General features: G+C 32.6%; 1 protein-coding gene across 9 annotated transcripts in view; it reads right to left on the bottom strand.

The window, feature by feature from the left end:
• Nucleotides 1–1282: 1282 nt before the first annotated feature.
• LOC145305625 (uncharacterized) overlaps nucleotides 1283–13431 on the bottom strand; it is a 63071-nt gene continuing 50922 nt past the window's right edge. For 8 of the 9 annotated variants that reach the window (XM_080147309.1, XM_080147310.1, XM_080147314.1 and 5 more), the window contains 18 exons: nucleotides 12702–12751; nucleotides 12337–12373; nucleotides 11751–11780; nucleotides 11431–11520; nucleotides 10829–10866; nucleotides 10569–10611; nucleotides 10081–10158; nucleotides 8457–8535; nucleotides 8094–8126; nucleotides 7208–7240; nucleotides 6774–6861; nucleotides 6510–6582; nucleotides 5658–5711; nucleotides 5365–5408; nucleotides 4732–4768; nucleotides 4083–4129; nucleotides 3341–3392; nucleotides 1283–2628 (listed from right to left, as the gene is read on the bottom strand). In XM_080147309.1, coding sequence (XP_080003435.1) covers nucleotides 2560–2628; nucleotides 3341–3392; nucleotides 4083–4129; nucleotides 4732–4768; nucleotides 5365–5408; nucleotides 5658–5711; nucleotides 6510–6582; nucleotides 6774–6861; nucleotides 7208–7240; nucleotides 8094–8126; nucleotides 8457–8535; nucleotides 10081–10158; nucleotides 10569–10611; nucleotides 10829–10866; nucleotides 11431–11520; nucleotides 11751–11780; nucleotides 12337–12373; nucleotides 12702–12751 — 975 coding nt within the window. In that variant the 3' untranslated portion in view covers nucleotides 1283–2559. The remainder of the gene's footprint in view (nucleotides 2629–3340; nucleotides 3393–4082; nucleotides 4130–4731; nucleotides 4769–5364; nucleotides 5409–5657; nucleotides 5712–6509; nucleotides 6583–6773; nucleotides 6862–7207; nucleotides 7241–8093; nucleotides 8127–8456; nucleotides 8536–10080; nucleotides 10159–10568; nucleotides 10612–10828; nucleotides 10867–11430; nucleotides 11521–11750; nucleotides 11781–12336; nucleotides 12374–12701; nucleotides 12752–13431) is intronic. The other variant, XM_080147315.1, reaches the window with a different exon arrangement.

Genomic DNA, 13431 nt, shown 5'->3' with positions numbered 1-13431 from the left:
AACGCTCGGCTTACCAGATATTGTCTGATACTCTACAGCGTATGAAATAGTACTAAATTTAAAAACATTTCTACAGCGTATTTTCCATTACACTAGAGTGTATCAAATAGTACTATTTTAATAGACATTTCTGTAGCGTATTTTCCAGTATTCTAGACCGTATCAATCGATACTAAAAAAATGTATGGGTTCTGTATAGTAATAATTATTGTGTTATATAGTATTACATAGTGTTATATATTAATTATTTAGTTGTAGCGTACTTACGGTTCCAATACTCTCCAGAGTATCAATTGATACTAAATAAAAAAATTATTTTTAACAGTGTAAAAACGGACAAGTAGATTTAAAGGACATTTAATAAAGTAAAGAATATATTTATTGGAGAAAATAATCAAGAAACCTTTATTGCTTATTTTAATTGATATAATATGATGACTGACACACCATCGGACGAAGAAAATTACATACTGGATGCTCATTTGTATACCTAGGGAATCTTCACAAAAATATCTGCCATCTATAATGAATGGCAGCTGAGAATATTACATTTCCCACCATACAATTGCGCCAGGGATAAGTCTATGGCCTAAAAAATTGATGTACATTCCCAAATTGATACACAAAATTATCCCTTCTAAAGGTTAAAACAAATGGTTGAGGTATCGGGTATGCTAAGAAAACCATCTACAATTACAACAAAAAATGGAGATTTGACTTCTTTTAAGGGCTAAACGTTTAAATTATTACATACTGATTCCAAACATATAGAATACTTTAAAAAAGCATTAAAAATAAAGGGTCCACACTGATTTGAAATGTAGTTTAGTTGACCAAAATGTAAAAAATGATTTTTTGTCACTTGCTGGAACATAGTGCAACAAATAAGAAAACTTTATTATGAATCTTTGAGGACTAGTGTAAACGGCCCATTGTCCCCTCTCTATCTCTCTCGAATTACGCACTGGCTAACAAATGGACAGACAAAGTTAATATAGAGTAGCATAGCTACTACGAAACAAGAATGGGCAAACTTCCTAAAGGGACATTCCTCCTAAAGGACAAACAATAACATACTAAAGAATCATCTCTTGAATAAACCTGCTAAATCTTCCAAAATTTGATTTTAAAATGTTCGAAAATTAAAGGAATTTTTTTTAAGAATAAAAAAACACATTTAAGGTCGACTTTTTTTTGTATTTTATAATTTTTAAACCCTAGTAAGTTTTACTTTGTACGTTTGTCCCTTCAGGAGGTTTGTCGGTGTACCCTAAAAATACACTTTTATTCACTGGTATTTATTCATATATGTTATATTATACAATATTTAAAAAAATTACAAATCATTTTTAAGGCAATGCAAAGTTGTTTTAGTATCAAGTATATTGTAACTTAAAGTAAAAAAAAAAAAAAATTGAACAATGAACTATAAAATAATTTCCCCCTCCTCCTAAAAACCTCATTCTGTCATTAAGGGCTTAAAAAGGTTGGAAGGGGGACCAGGAAAACAGAACACATAATAAAACTTCCTCAAACTATTTAAATCTACTAAAGGAGATATTTTGCCAATGGGAGATTGGTAGGGGGGGATTATTAATTATCGTCCATTGTTCTCTAAAAAAATCTTCATAATAATTAGTGATGGCAATCCGTCGAATTTTTGGACCGGATTCGGATTCTTAAAGAATCCGTCAAAAAAAAGTGGCGGATTCCTTGCGGATTCAGGATTCTTATTTTTGGCGGATTCCGGATTCGGATTCCGGATTCTAGCAATATTTTAAAAGGATTTTTTAATTTTTTCAAAAAATTAAGTGCTACATATGTCCTAAAAATCAATGTTCTTGGTGTTCTCACTTCCGAGAATCGAACCAGATTTTAAAAGATATTATATATAATGATGAAAATCTTTGCCTTCTGATCAAAGAGGAGGAGTTGAAAGAAAAAACTCAAGACGCTAATTTGAGCCTACCCAATTAAGAATCCGGAATCCGCTAATAAAAAACGGATTCCGGTTTCGGATTCCAAAATTGGCCAAAAATTGGGCGGATTCCGGATCCGGATACGGATTGCCATCCCTAATTACAATAATCAGATCTTTTATATAAAGCTGTAGGGTTCTATAGGAAACAAACATTGTAAGAGGGATAACAAAGAGGTGTATAAATACAGACAGAGAAACATAGATAGTAAGGAAAGCTAAGCTCTAAGAACACGATTTGTGTTTAGCAATAATAAATACCATTTTAAGCACAAGACTATTAAGTCTATTAAGCAGCAAATGAAATAATTTGAAAATATTTTTTGGGTCAGATAATTCTAGGGGGTAAAAAAACCTTTAAACAGCCACAAAGTCAAAAAAAGGCTAACTCTAACTTAAATGGCTTGCTGGTTCATAGGTTTTCTTAAAATATAGTCAATACAAGACTACAACATAAATTAAGCAATAAATTGTTCATTTGGTATAAAAATTTTAGTTTACAACCATTTTTATATTCTGCAAATCTTGTTATAGGCTAGGTTAGGTTAACAAAGGTTACATTATAGCCCCGCAGGGATGGGTTAATTCTCTGTACAACCGACTAGTTTTATCTCTTTGAATCCAGTTGGTCCCCACTGTTGATTTTTAGTCTGAAAACAATGAATATTTGAAAATCAGGTTCTAATATTATATTATTAATTTTTTTACAGTCATTTATGTGATTTATACAAAAATGACCACTTTTATCACTTTTTTTTTGTAAAAAAAGCTTGTACTATATGTACATTATATATGTTCTTATTTTAGATGACCAGAGGCACACCCATGAGAAGCTAAGCAAGCCTACATAAACTGTTTTCATTTCTGAGCATACCCCCCCTAAATTTTTCTCAATTACTGAAAGTCTTGTACTTTTAGATAATCAATAATGTCTGATTCCTAAAGCTCAGAATTGGAACAGTTTTTTCACCTCTACTATTACCCCACTATCACTCAAATAATCATCATTTTCTTATTATTATTAAGAACCTAACAATGGTAATATGTCGTGATTCTGCCTAATAAGAGCTTAAGAACAGTCAGTCAATCTCTCTTCCTAATGAGGTGAGACATTATCAGGAAATATACATCCCTGACAAAGCTACCTAAGCTTTTTACAATAAGAGTTGGTATGTCAAAAGTCCATCATTGGCAACTTTCAAACTTTGCAGTACACAGTTATGTATAATTTAGAAAGCGTAGCAACTCTAAAAATGATACGCGCTCTCTCTCTCTGTAATTATAATAGATGGAAACGTAGAGGTTCTTTTACATTTAAGTGTCTGCGGTCAACTATTAATAAATATAAAAGATTAATTTCACCTCTACAATTTCAATCTTGATTTCATCAGTGGAATGGCTCTTGCCAGGTAACCTAGGATTAATCTTAATGTGAATGAATTGTCCTATTGACATCAAACCTTTCTGTCTCTCTATTACTAATAGTTAAGTCTTGGGTTAAAAACTAACTTTTCGAGGGCCCCGAAAGACAAGAACAGCCTAAATCCTATCCAAAACAATGCTGTGCATCTAAGTTACTTAAACCCCATACAATTCAGTAGTTTAAAGATGTTAACTGACACAGATACAACTTCTTTGTTATTATAATAAGGAAAAATAAACAAAATTTAATAGGGAGAAAGAGAAATAAAAACTAATAAATATAAAAAAGAAATAGATGGAGAGAAAGAGAGTGACAGAAAAAGAAAGAGACAGAAAGAGAGAGAGAGACGAGAAATAGTAAAAGAGCTTCTAAAGAATAGTATAGCGAGGGTGAGGTAATAAAAAGTAGCTCCCATGAGACAACGGGTCAAGTCATAATGTACTTGAAGTGGAGCTTGAGCTAGTGGCTATACAAAAGTGTCTCGTCCTTCTCCATGACTACTTAGATCCAAAGAAACAGTACACACACACACACACACACACACACACACACATACACACACACACACACACACACACACACACACATACACACACACACACACACACACACACACACACACACACACACACACACACAGTACTTAAAATCTAAAATGCGCAACATTAAATAATCTTTTACTTGATAACGTTCCAATTGTTACTTCCCAGTGCTGTCAACTGTGTTTGCTGAAATATAAATCTTTGTTTGTCCTCTTATATTATTTATATTATGTTTAATGTGATACTTCTTATAGGTCCTGGGAAGGTTTATAACTATTTCATAGAAATCACCCTGAAAAAATTCCTCCCTCCCCAAATTTTCCCTCCCCAAATTTTTTATTTCTTTTTTGTCAAGCATGTATCTGCTCAAGAACTATCTTTTTTAACCAAGTAATCTTGACTGTAAGTTAAATTTCTGTTTATCTCATTATAACTTTGACAAGGATTACCACATCCACAAGTAGCTAATCTCATCAAATTTTGAATGAACAAATTGAGTAATAGGGGAGATAGTCAACTCCTATTAAAAATAAATACATACCTAGACAATGAAAAATCACTATCTTTTTGTATAGAATATGTATTGGTACCATGACCGACAGACTGACGGGCCAAATATATTATTTACTGGATGTTCATCGAATCTTCAGTGTACGGAATCTTTAGTGAAAATTCAGCCTTGTGATGCAACCGAGAAAAATTACATATTCTCCAACACATTTCGAATTTTAGAGTAGCTTTGCTACTACTAAAGCACAAATATGGCCTGTGATATAATTACTACTTACCATATTTCCTATTCCATTCAGAGTAACATTAACTTTCCTTAAAATGTAAAAAATATTAGGTATTTGCAATACATTATAAAATAATCAATTGCAGTAAGTAAATCTACAACCCTTCTAACTCCCAATTATTCATAAGCTACCAAAGATAGAAATTCAAATATATTGATATTCAATAACAAAAACCAGCGTTGTGGAGCCGTCAAATTTTGCTGGAGACGGAGCCGTTATTTTAGTTCAAAAACTGCTTCGGGTTAGTTAAAAAACGAGATGTTTTACTAATTATAATTTGGTAACTCTGTTGTGTCGTGTGTAAATGCCCATTTTAATTTTTTCAAGTCCATTTTTATCAAAAATTTAACTTTTAAAACCTTCAAAAGTCAAAAATAGACTTGTCAAAAATATGATGAGATTTTCTTGATTTTAGTTCGGATCAGGAGCCAAATCCGGAGCCGTTGTTTTCACAGACGGCTCCGCAGAGCCGGAGCCGCACCAAAATCAAACGGCTCCGCAATGCTGATAAAACTTTGGCAGCACAGCTGCTCTATAATTCAATATTGTTATTCCGTATTTTATTAATCTGAATCCTGCAGATGCTGCGCTACCTATGAACATACTTGTCCTTGTTAAACTTACGTAGCTGCATAACTGTCGTCATATTTCTGTAGCAGCTTAATTTCCTAAAAATATACAGGGGTCAGTGTGTTTAAGGGATAAGACTATGGACGATAAATTTATGTATATAGCCAATAATGATAATAATTATGTATTGCATCGAATTACAGACAATTTTCCCCGAATTTGAAGATGAAAATAATGATAGATATTAATCTAGTAATTTTTCATTTTTATTATTATCATCGCATTGTATTATAGACAGCTTTCCGCGGATATTAATATGAAATTTCAAAGATTAATAGGTATCATACCTTGACTCTGATTTGATTTCTGAATTTAAGTCGAATCCACGGGTTAACATCTCCCTAGAAATACACAAATAAAAAGGAGTAGTTGCTTCGCTACCTTATCAGTAATGCCCTCTTGTTTAGATAACCTAGAGGAACAATAAACTAACTGACTATCAAAGCAGAGAAGAAGGGGACAATGGGGTGTTTATTACACTGGTCTCCATAGTTTTATAATAACGTTTTCTTATTTGTTGGCTTACCAACGTTGGGGACTTTAGAGAATTGTGATTGGTTGGTTCATTAAGCTGAGTGTTCAAACTTTCAACAACTATATTTAATTTATTAAAAATATCTGCTAGGCGGCATTTTTTATTTTTGGTGATTTCTCTTGAGAGGGTGGTGGTACAAAACAGCTACAAACCTCCTTAGGACCTTCCTAGAATCTACACTGTAAAAAAAACATATTGGTGCAGCGGTTAGCGAGATCCTTTGGTACAAACAGACAGACAGAAAGATAAAAATCCAGTTACTTTATTATAAGGATATAAATAAAAGAAAACAAACTTGTACTAAGTAGTTTTCAAAATATAAAGACTTGAAGATTATACTCTTGTGATATATGCATCTTTAAGGTAATTTAAACCAGGGATGTGGGGGACATTTGGCTGTTTATTACACTAGTCCCCAAAGTCTTATAATAACGTTTACATGTTCGTTGGCGTAACATCCTTTGGGATTTTAAATTAATTTTGCATACGTTTAACCACTAATTGTAATTTAAAGATGGGGTAATTTTGTGTATCATCATTGGGGTTGTACATCAATTTATTGGCCATTGTCTTATCCCTTCAGATCCCTGAATGAAACTGTCACCCTGGTTGTCCATTCAGATGCTGATGTTCTTGATTTCAACACTCCGTCAATTGCGTTTTCACATCCACTGTTACTGAAAAATATGCTTTTTAAAGTAACTAGCGGCTTCAACCCTAGAGGCCTCTAGGGGCACTTGAGGAGAGGGAAGTTGAATCCCAAAACCCATTTTCAATTTAGAGTGTCAGAAAGGGTAATTTTGAGTAGCTTCATTAGGCCAATTTATCGGCCATTGTCATATCCCATTAGATCCCTGGTGGTAATTACCTGTCCACACTGACCGGAGATGAACTACATTCAATGAAACCATTAATATTTGGTATGTATGAAGGATACCGGCAGGTTTCAACAAAATCTGAAAAAATTACATAGTTCTTAGGTAAATAAAAGTAAGAGGAAGTTTATCTGTGTGTGTGTCTGTCTGTAGCAAAGTATCTTGCTAATTGCTGAACTGATATAATTCTTTATAGTGTAGCTACTCATATGTCCTGGGAAGGTTTATAACTATTTTGGGGGGAGGGTACCTCCGCACTCTCAAGAGAAATCGACCCTAGAAAAAACTAAATCCTCCCTAATTTTTTTTTATAAAACCTTTTTCTTTTTGAAACTAAATTTAAAGCATCTAGTGCTCTAAGTTACTAAAATAGTAGGCCCTTTTGATTTAATTCTATCAAAGAAAAATATCTTATAATAACTCTTACCGATATTATCCTTCAATTCATTGATTTCATTCTATTAAACAGTTTTTATAAATTTTTTGTTATTGTTATTCTATTTCATTTTACTAGAATAAAAGAGCCACGTTACACTTTCCAAAATTTTCTCCCAAGAAGAAACAGTTACGACGATTTTATTTTTTTTCATTTTCCACCCCCCTGATTATATAATATAAGCATAATCTGAAAATGCTTTCACCTTATGGAGACTAGTGCTAGATTTTTTTACAACCACAGCATAAAGGGGGGGGGGGGGGGGGGTTTAATGCAACCATCTCGTAATCAGTGAGCAAATGACACTTAGAATTCGAATTTCGATCTGAACTTTTGCATGAGTAATCCTTGGTAGGTCTATTTTCCCTAAATCGAACAAAAATTTGGAAAAGTAACGGCTAAAAACATATTTTTGGTTTAATTCATGTTAAATGATAGCAATAACCATTTTTAAAACTTCTAGCACCAACAGCTACCGTGTAGAACCGTTTGATAGCGTTTTGGAGTAGAAAAGAGTATTATGTTGAGAGAGGTTTCGTGACTAATTTGCAATATAGATATCTAAAAAATGACAAAACAGCTGAGCCGCCAGCCGTTAGCCGTTACTTTTCCAACTTTTTGTTCGATTTAGGGAAAATAGACCTACCAAGGATTACTCATGCAAAATTTCAAATGGAAATTCGAATTCTAAGTGCCATTTGCTCACTGATTACGAGATGGTTGCATTAAAAAACCCCCCCTTTATAAAATTTTTAAAACTTAATACATTTTTCAACAAAAAACCGTAGTTCTTAAGCTGTCCTTCGACATTATTCAGCCGTCGTAAGCCGCCAAATAAATGTGTTAAAAAGTATATAAAAATGATAAAACTGTTCCTGTGACATTCGAATGTTCAACACAGCAAGTTCATCTGAAATTATAAGAAAAGGGTGACAACTTAAAAAAAGCAAAGTGCAACAAACAATATTTGTCAAACATAGAGTGATTAGCCCCCCCCCCCCCCTCCAAACAAGTTTTGATTGATTTAAGTTTGAAAATGTATTAGATTTTATTCCATTTCCTCTGAAGTTTTTACAAATTATTGATATTTCACACCCAATGTGGGTTAATCCTCTTCAAAATAAAAGGCTTGGACGTCCTTGGACAGCTACCTACTTTTTAAAATGCTTTAAAAGGAGGGGGGGGGGGGTGGATTCTCTATGCGCAGATTTTCACGTACAGCTTAGAAGAATTGTTTTACCTGGATTTTGGTTTAGCAATTTTTTCGCAACTAGGTTCAATATTTTGGATGATTCATCTGCAAAGTATTGTTCTTCTTTCTAGAAAAATAAGGATAACATACATACATTTTTAGGACTTAATAATAGAGATGCTTCGCTTATAACATCGTACTTTGTTGTCATGGGAATCAGTATTACAAAATCGGATAATTATATTACATTAAAATTGTCGTTAAAAAGTAAAAAATCATCATGTTTAAAAAATAGGAATTGACATTCTAGAAACGATTATATTAATGCTAGGCTTTCTATATAGTAACTAACTACTATAGGAATCACCATGCAAAGCCTAAAATCATGTATCATATAATATCCAGTTTTCTACGAATATAAAAGTGCACAATTATATTATTAAAACCATTTGATTTTTGTTAGCCCTTGCCTTAGGGACCTTGGGGCTAACAAAACTAGTTTTAATTTTATATTGTCATATTCGCGGAAAGCAATAGGGATGGCAATCCGTCAAATTTTTGGACCGGGATTCGGATTCTTACAAGAATCCGTCCAAAAAAAGGCGGATTTCCGCGGATTCCGGATTCTAGCAATAATTTAAAATAATTCTTTTTAAAGTTAAAAAATTCAAGTGCTACATATGTCCTAAAAATTAATGTTCTTGGTGTTCTCTATAATTCACTTCCGAGAATCGAACCATATTTTAAAAGATATTAATAATGATAACATAGAGAAAAAAATAAAAGAGAGGAATCGAAGCAACTAGAAGACGAAAATAGGCAGTGGGCCTAGAGGCCTACTCAGCGCTGTTGCCGCGCTAAAATTTATTGCTATTCCACTACTTTTCAAATGGGAGGATTAAAAATTATTAAAAAAAAATATTTTTTTACTTTTTACTATTTCAATATTTAGGGCAAGAATATTAGATTAGATATTTTCGTTTTAATGTTTTAATTAAAAATTACATAGAATTTTCTTTTTATTTAAAAAAATTTGTTCATGAAAGATGAATCCTTCTATTTCTAAAAAGGGGGAAATTTTTTTCATAATGAACATTCAGCTGATTCTGACCGCCCACGGCTGTTTGCTAAATATCGCTTTTCTTTTTATTCACATTATTATTTATGATTGACTTACAAAAAGCCCTGGGCGGTTTTTGATTTTCGTTGTGTAGATTGATTTAACTATTATTAATAGTTATAAGTTTTAATAACTTAACTGAATAAAATATTTATAATTAATATTAATTTAAAAGTAGGTGTATTTTTGTCATCAAAACTGTGAATTTGACAGCATACTTGAATTTCATGGGTGTGAACTTGACAGTAAAACTGTGTTTATGACAGCAGAAAGATGTAATTTTGACAGTGGACAAAAAAATATTGCCAAAAATACAGCTAAAAACGAAATTGACAAAAACACACCCAATTTTTGTCAAAAACACAGTGGCTGTATTTTTGCTAGTGGTAAGAGTGGCAGCACCCCCTAATTTTAGCCTACCAATTAAGAATCCGAATCCGCTATTAAAAAAAGGATTCCGGATTCGGATTCCAAAATTGGCTAAAAATTAGGCGGATTCCGGATTCGGATTGCCAACCCTAGTTTATAATACGATGCTATAAATAACTATACCTTAATATCACGTGTGTTGATTTTCAATGACTTAATCTCACTGTAAACGCTCCCAATTTTCGACGAGAATTCTTTAGTCTAAAATAGTTTTTTTTTTGGATCATGGAAAGAAAAAAAAGTATCGGGTTTCGTAGCCAATGCGGGGGGCTCTAACCATGCGGGGTCAATTTCCTAACCCAGCGGGGCAATCATCAACATTAACCTAACCTAACCTAAAATAACTACTAAAAGCTAATGTGTTACTGATAATACGATGAAACCCGCTACTTTTTTTCCATGATCCAGTTTTTTAATAACTAACAATAACAAGCTAACAATAATTGACAAAAATGGAAAAAAATAAGTAAAACCGCCGATGCCGCCGAAAAAAAACCATATCTACCTTCTATTTCAGCAAGAAATGGCGGGAGATGGAAGTTTTCGGCAGAAGCGGCAGTTCATTTAGAGAATTAGTCAGAAGAAAACTTAATTTAAAAAAAATTACTTACATTATCGTATTTCAAATCACTAATAGCACTCTCCATTTTATCACTGAAAAAATAATCTTTTTAAGTCGACAAAAGTTTTTAGCAAATCGTAGACAGCTTTCCGTGGATAGTAAAATGAAAATTATAAGATTGATTACAGTTTTGTTACAGAACAATTTAACGCTAGCGGACAGCCACTCCAGACATTTTTGGGGGGTGGGAGGGGGAATTCATTGTTATAAAAATATTAAAATAAATATAAATATATTGCTCATATTTACCTCCTAGTATTTACATCATTCAAGCTCGACATCAAATTCTAAAAAAGACAAAAATCTCTGTAATATCTTTCTAAATATATCAGGGTTACATTCTTTTGATAAAGAGGGTCATTTTTTGCGTAATTCCGTTAAGTTGGGTGTTGGGTTGAAGTCAAAGTGTTCTTATATCTAACCAAATGTATATACAATAATACATATGAAATGGTCTATATCTAAAAATAAGAATAGTTTGACTTAATAAGTGCATTGGACTAAACGCTAACACACAACTTTACGAAATATATGCGAAAAAATTAACCTCTTTGATAGTTTCGGTAGCGTGCACAGGGTTTTGCCAGAGGATAATTTTGACTTCCCCCTGAGGAACATTTTAAAACCCCGTAAACCAAAACGGAGGGGGGGGGGGGAGAGTAATACAGAAAACAAGAGGGGTGATAAACTTGTTCTGTCATTTGGTAACTTTAAAACTTGGAGGTATATAATTATTAATTACAACCTGATAGAGCTTTATAAAAAAAAATAAGTCCATCAACTTTTCCACTATTATTATTAATCTAAAAAAGAGGTAGGTAGGTAGGTATGTAATTTTGTTTTTCATATACCTGGAACCTTGAAGTTACATCCTGTTCAATGTTTGAAAGCTTACTGTTTTGATCACTATTAATTTTATCTTGTCTCCCATAGATTTCTCTCTATAAACATATTTCAATAAAATAATAACATTGCATTTAGGTGCTCATTCTAAATAGAAGGTTATAGAACAAAATTTAACTATTAAGTTCAGCATTTGATAATTTTCAATTCATTTGAAAAAATAACATTTAAAAAAAATTGTAAATTAGCGTAATGACAATAATTCACAAAAATTCAAAAATTCAAAATTCTATCTCTAATAGCAGGCAGCCGCGGTACAAAAGTTTACCTTTGCTGTAAACAAATCTTGATTGAATTTCTAAATAAATATTTTTTTAAATAGTGGCGAATATCGAATTTTTCTTTAACAAAGATGACAACATCCATAAAAGCAAAGCTCTAAAATAGTAAGACATAAGAACATTAACACTTATAGAGTGTCAGAACTGAATTTGCAGAATATAAATGTTTAAGTCTAAACAAAATTGTAAGTAAATCTGTTACAAAACTGTATAGGTAATTACAGAATACTGCTTAAGGACATACTTACATACTTAAGACCTATGAGATGCTTCGCTTATTACTTTGTACCTTGTTGTAATAAGAATCAGTAACCCCAAAACCAGATTTTCTGGTAACGATTATAAAGTTGCTATGCTTTCTTATTTTACCTAACTGTTGTAGGAACCATCATGCAAAGTTTGAAGTCGATAGGACAATTCTAACATGTCTAAATTAACGAACAGGGCTAACTGTTACACACAAAGAGTAAAGAGTCCTTGACGGACGGACCAACCCTATTTATAGAAAAGCTTCGTTTTTAAAAAGGCACAAAAATCATTTTGTTAGTATTATAAAAGCATATTAAAAATAACCTGTTCAGCTGCAGTTATTTGACTTGTTGTATTTTTACTAAAAAAGACAATAGGTACACGATAAAATAAAAATAAGGAGGTTTTGAAGCGATATCCCTCCCCCTTGTAAGGAATAAGGACGTTTTTGTCCTATGCCTATCACCGCCAGAGCCCTAACCCTGCGGGACTACCCAGTTCCAAAAGTAACCTAACCTAACCTATAGTATAAACACAAAAACGAAAGACTGGCCCCTATAACTTTTCCAATTTATTTTAAAATAAGATAGGAGGGAGGATGCTCAACCAGCAACTATCATCCCAAGAGAATTAATTATCATCCGAATGATAAAAACATGATTTCACTATCTATAGAAAAATATTTTTACCTTATAGAATTGATGTCATTTATATTTTTCTGAATACTTATTTGATGGTCCTAAAGCCAAAGTTAAATGATTATTAATAACTCTCATTTATAATTTAAGAAAAATTATGGAAGTGAAACAAGCGGTGAAGTGTCTAATCCCCCCCCCCCCCCCATATAACATACCTGTTAAGGAGGTTGATTTACCCTACAATTGGACAATTAAAAAGCATACTTCTTTAAGTATGAGGAACTTTGACCTTTTAAAGCCATCACTGCTTCTTTGACAACGAAACATTGACACCTCCCCCCCTTTTATAAGTAAGGCTTGCAAAGCTAGACATAAAAAAAATTATTAGGGTAGTGCGGGGTTAATGCGGTCATCGGGTCAATTCCGGTCAAACGACCAACTTTTTTAAAACCGTTTTTTAACGGTGTTCTAAACGTTTGCGAGAGATCTTCAGAAAAGCAAAGTTGTAGTTTATTGCCTATACTTTCATTTCTTACTTTAGCAAATTTTTGTCAAATCACTCCTTCTATGATTTCTTTGCCCTCAAAAAGTTGCAAAAAATTTGCAAAAAAAAAATTTCAAAATAGGCCATGTTCAATCTAAAATTGTGAAAAAATGGTAAGTCCTATCGACCCCCGGGTTTTTGTAAAATGAAAGATTTGGCATTCATTTATCGTTTGCAATTGGAGGCGTTGTTCTAACTTGATCTTTTCCTATTTTTTTTTTTCGTCTAAAAAAAATG

Source organism: Acartia tonsa, chromosome 14 (assembly GCF_053477335.1).
Source record: "Acartia tonsa isolate MP-2025a chromosome 14, ASM5347733v1, whole genome shotgun sequence".
Lineage (NCBI taxonomy): Eukaryota > Metazoa > Arthropoda > Copepoda > Calanoida > Acartiidae > Acartia > Acartia tonsa.
Note: the sequence above shows the minus strand (reverse complement) of the source record. Positions and strands in the feature narration are given on the sequence as shown.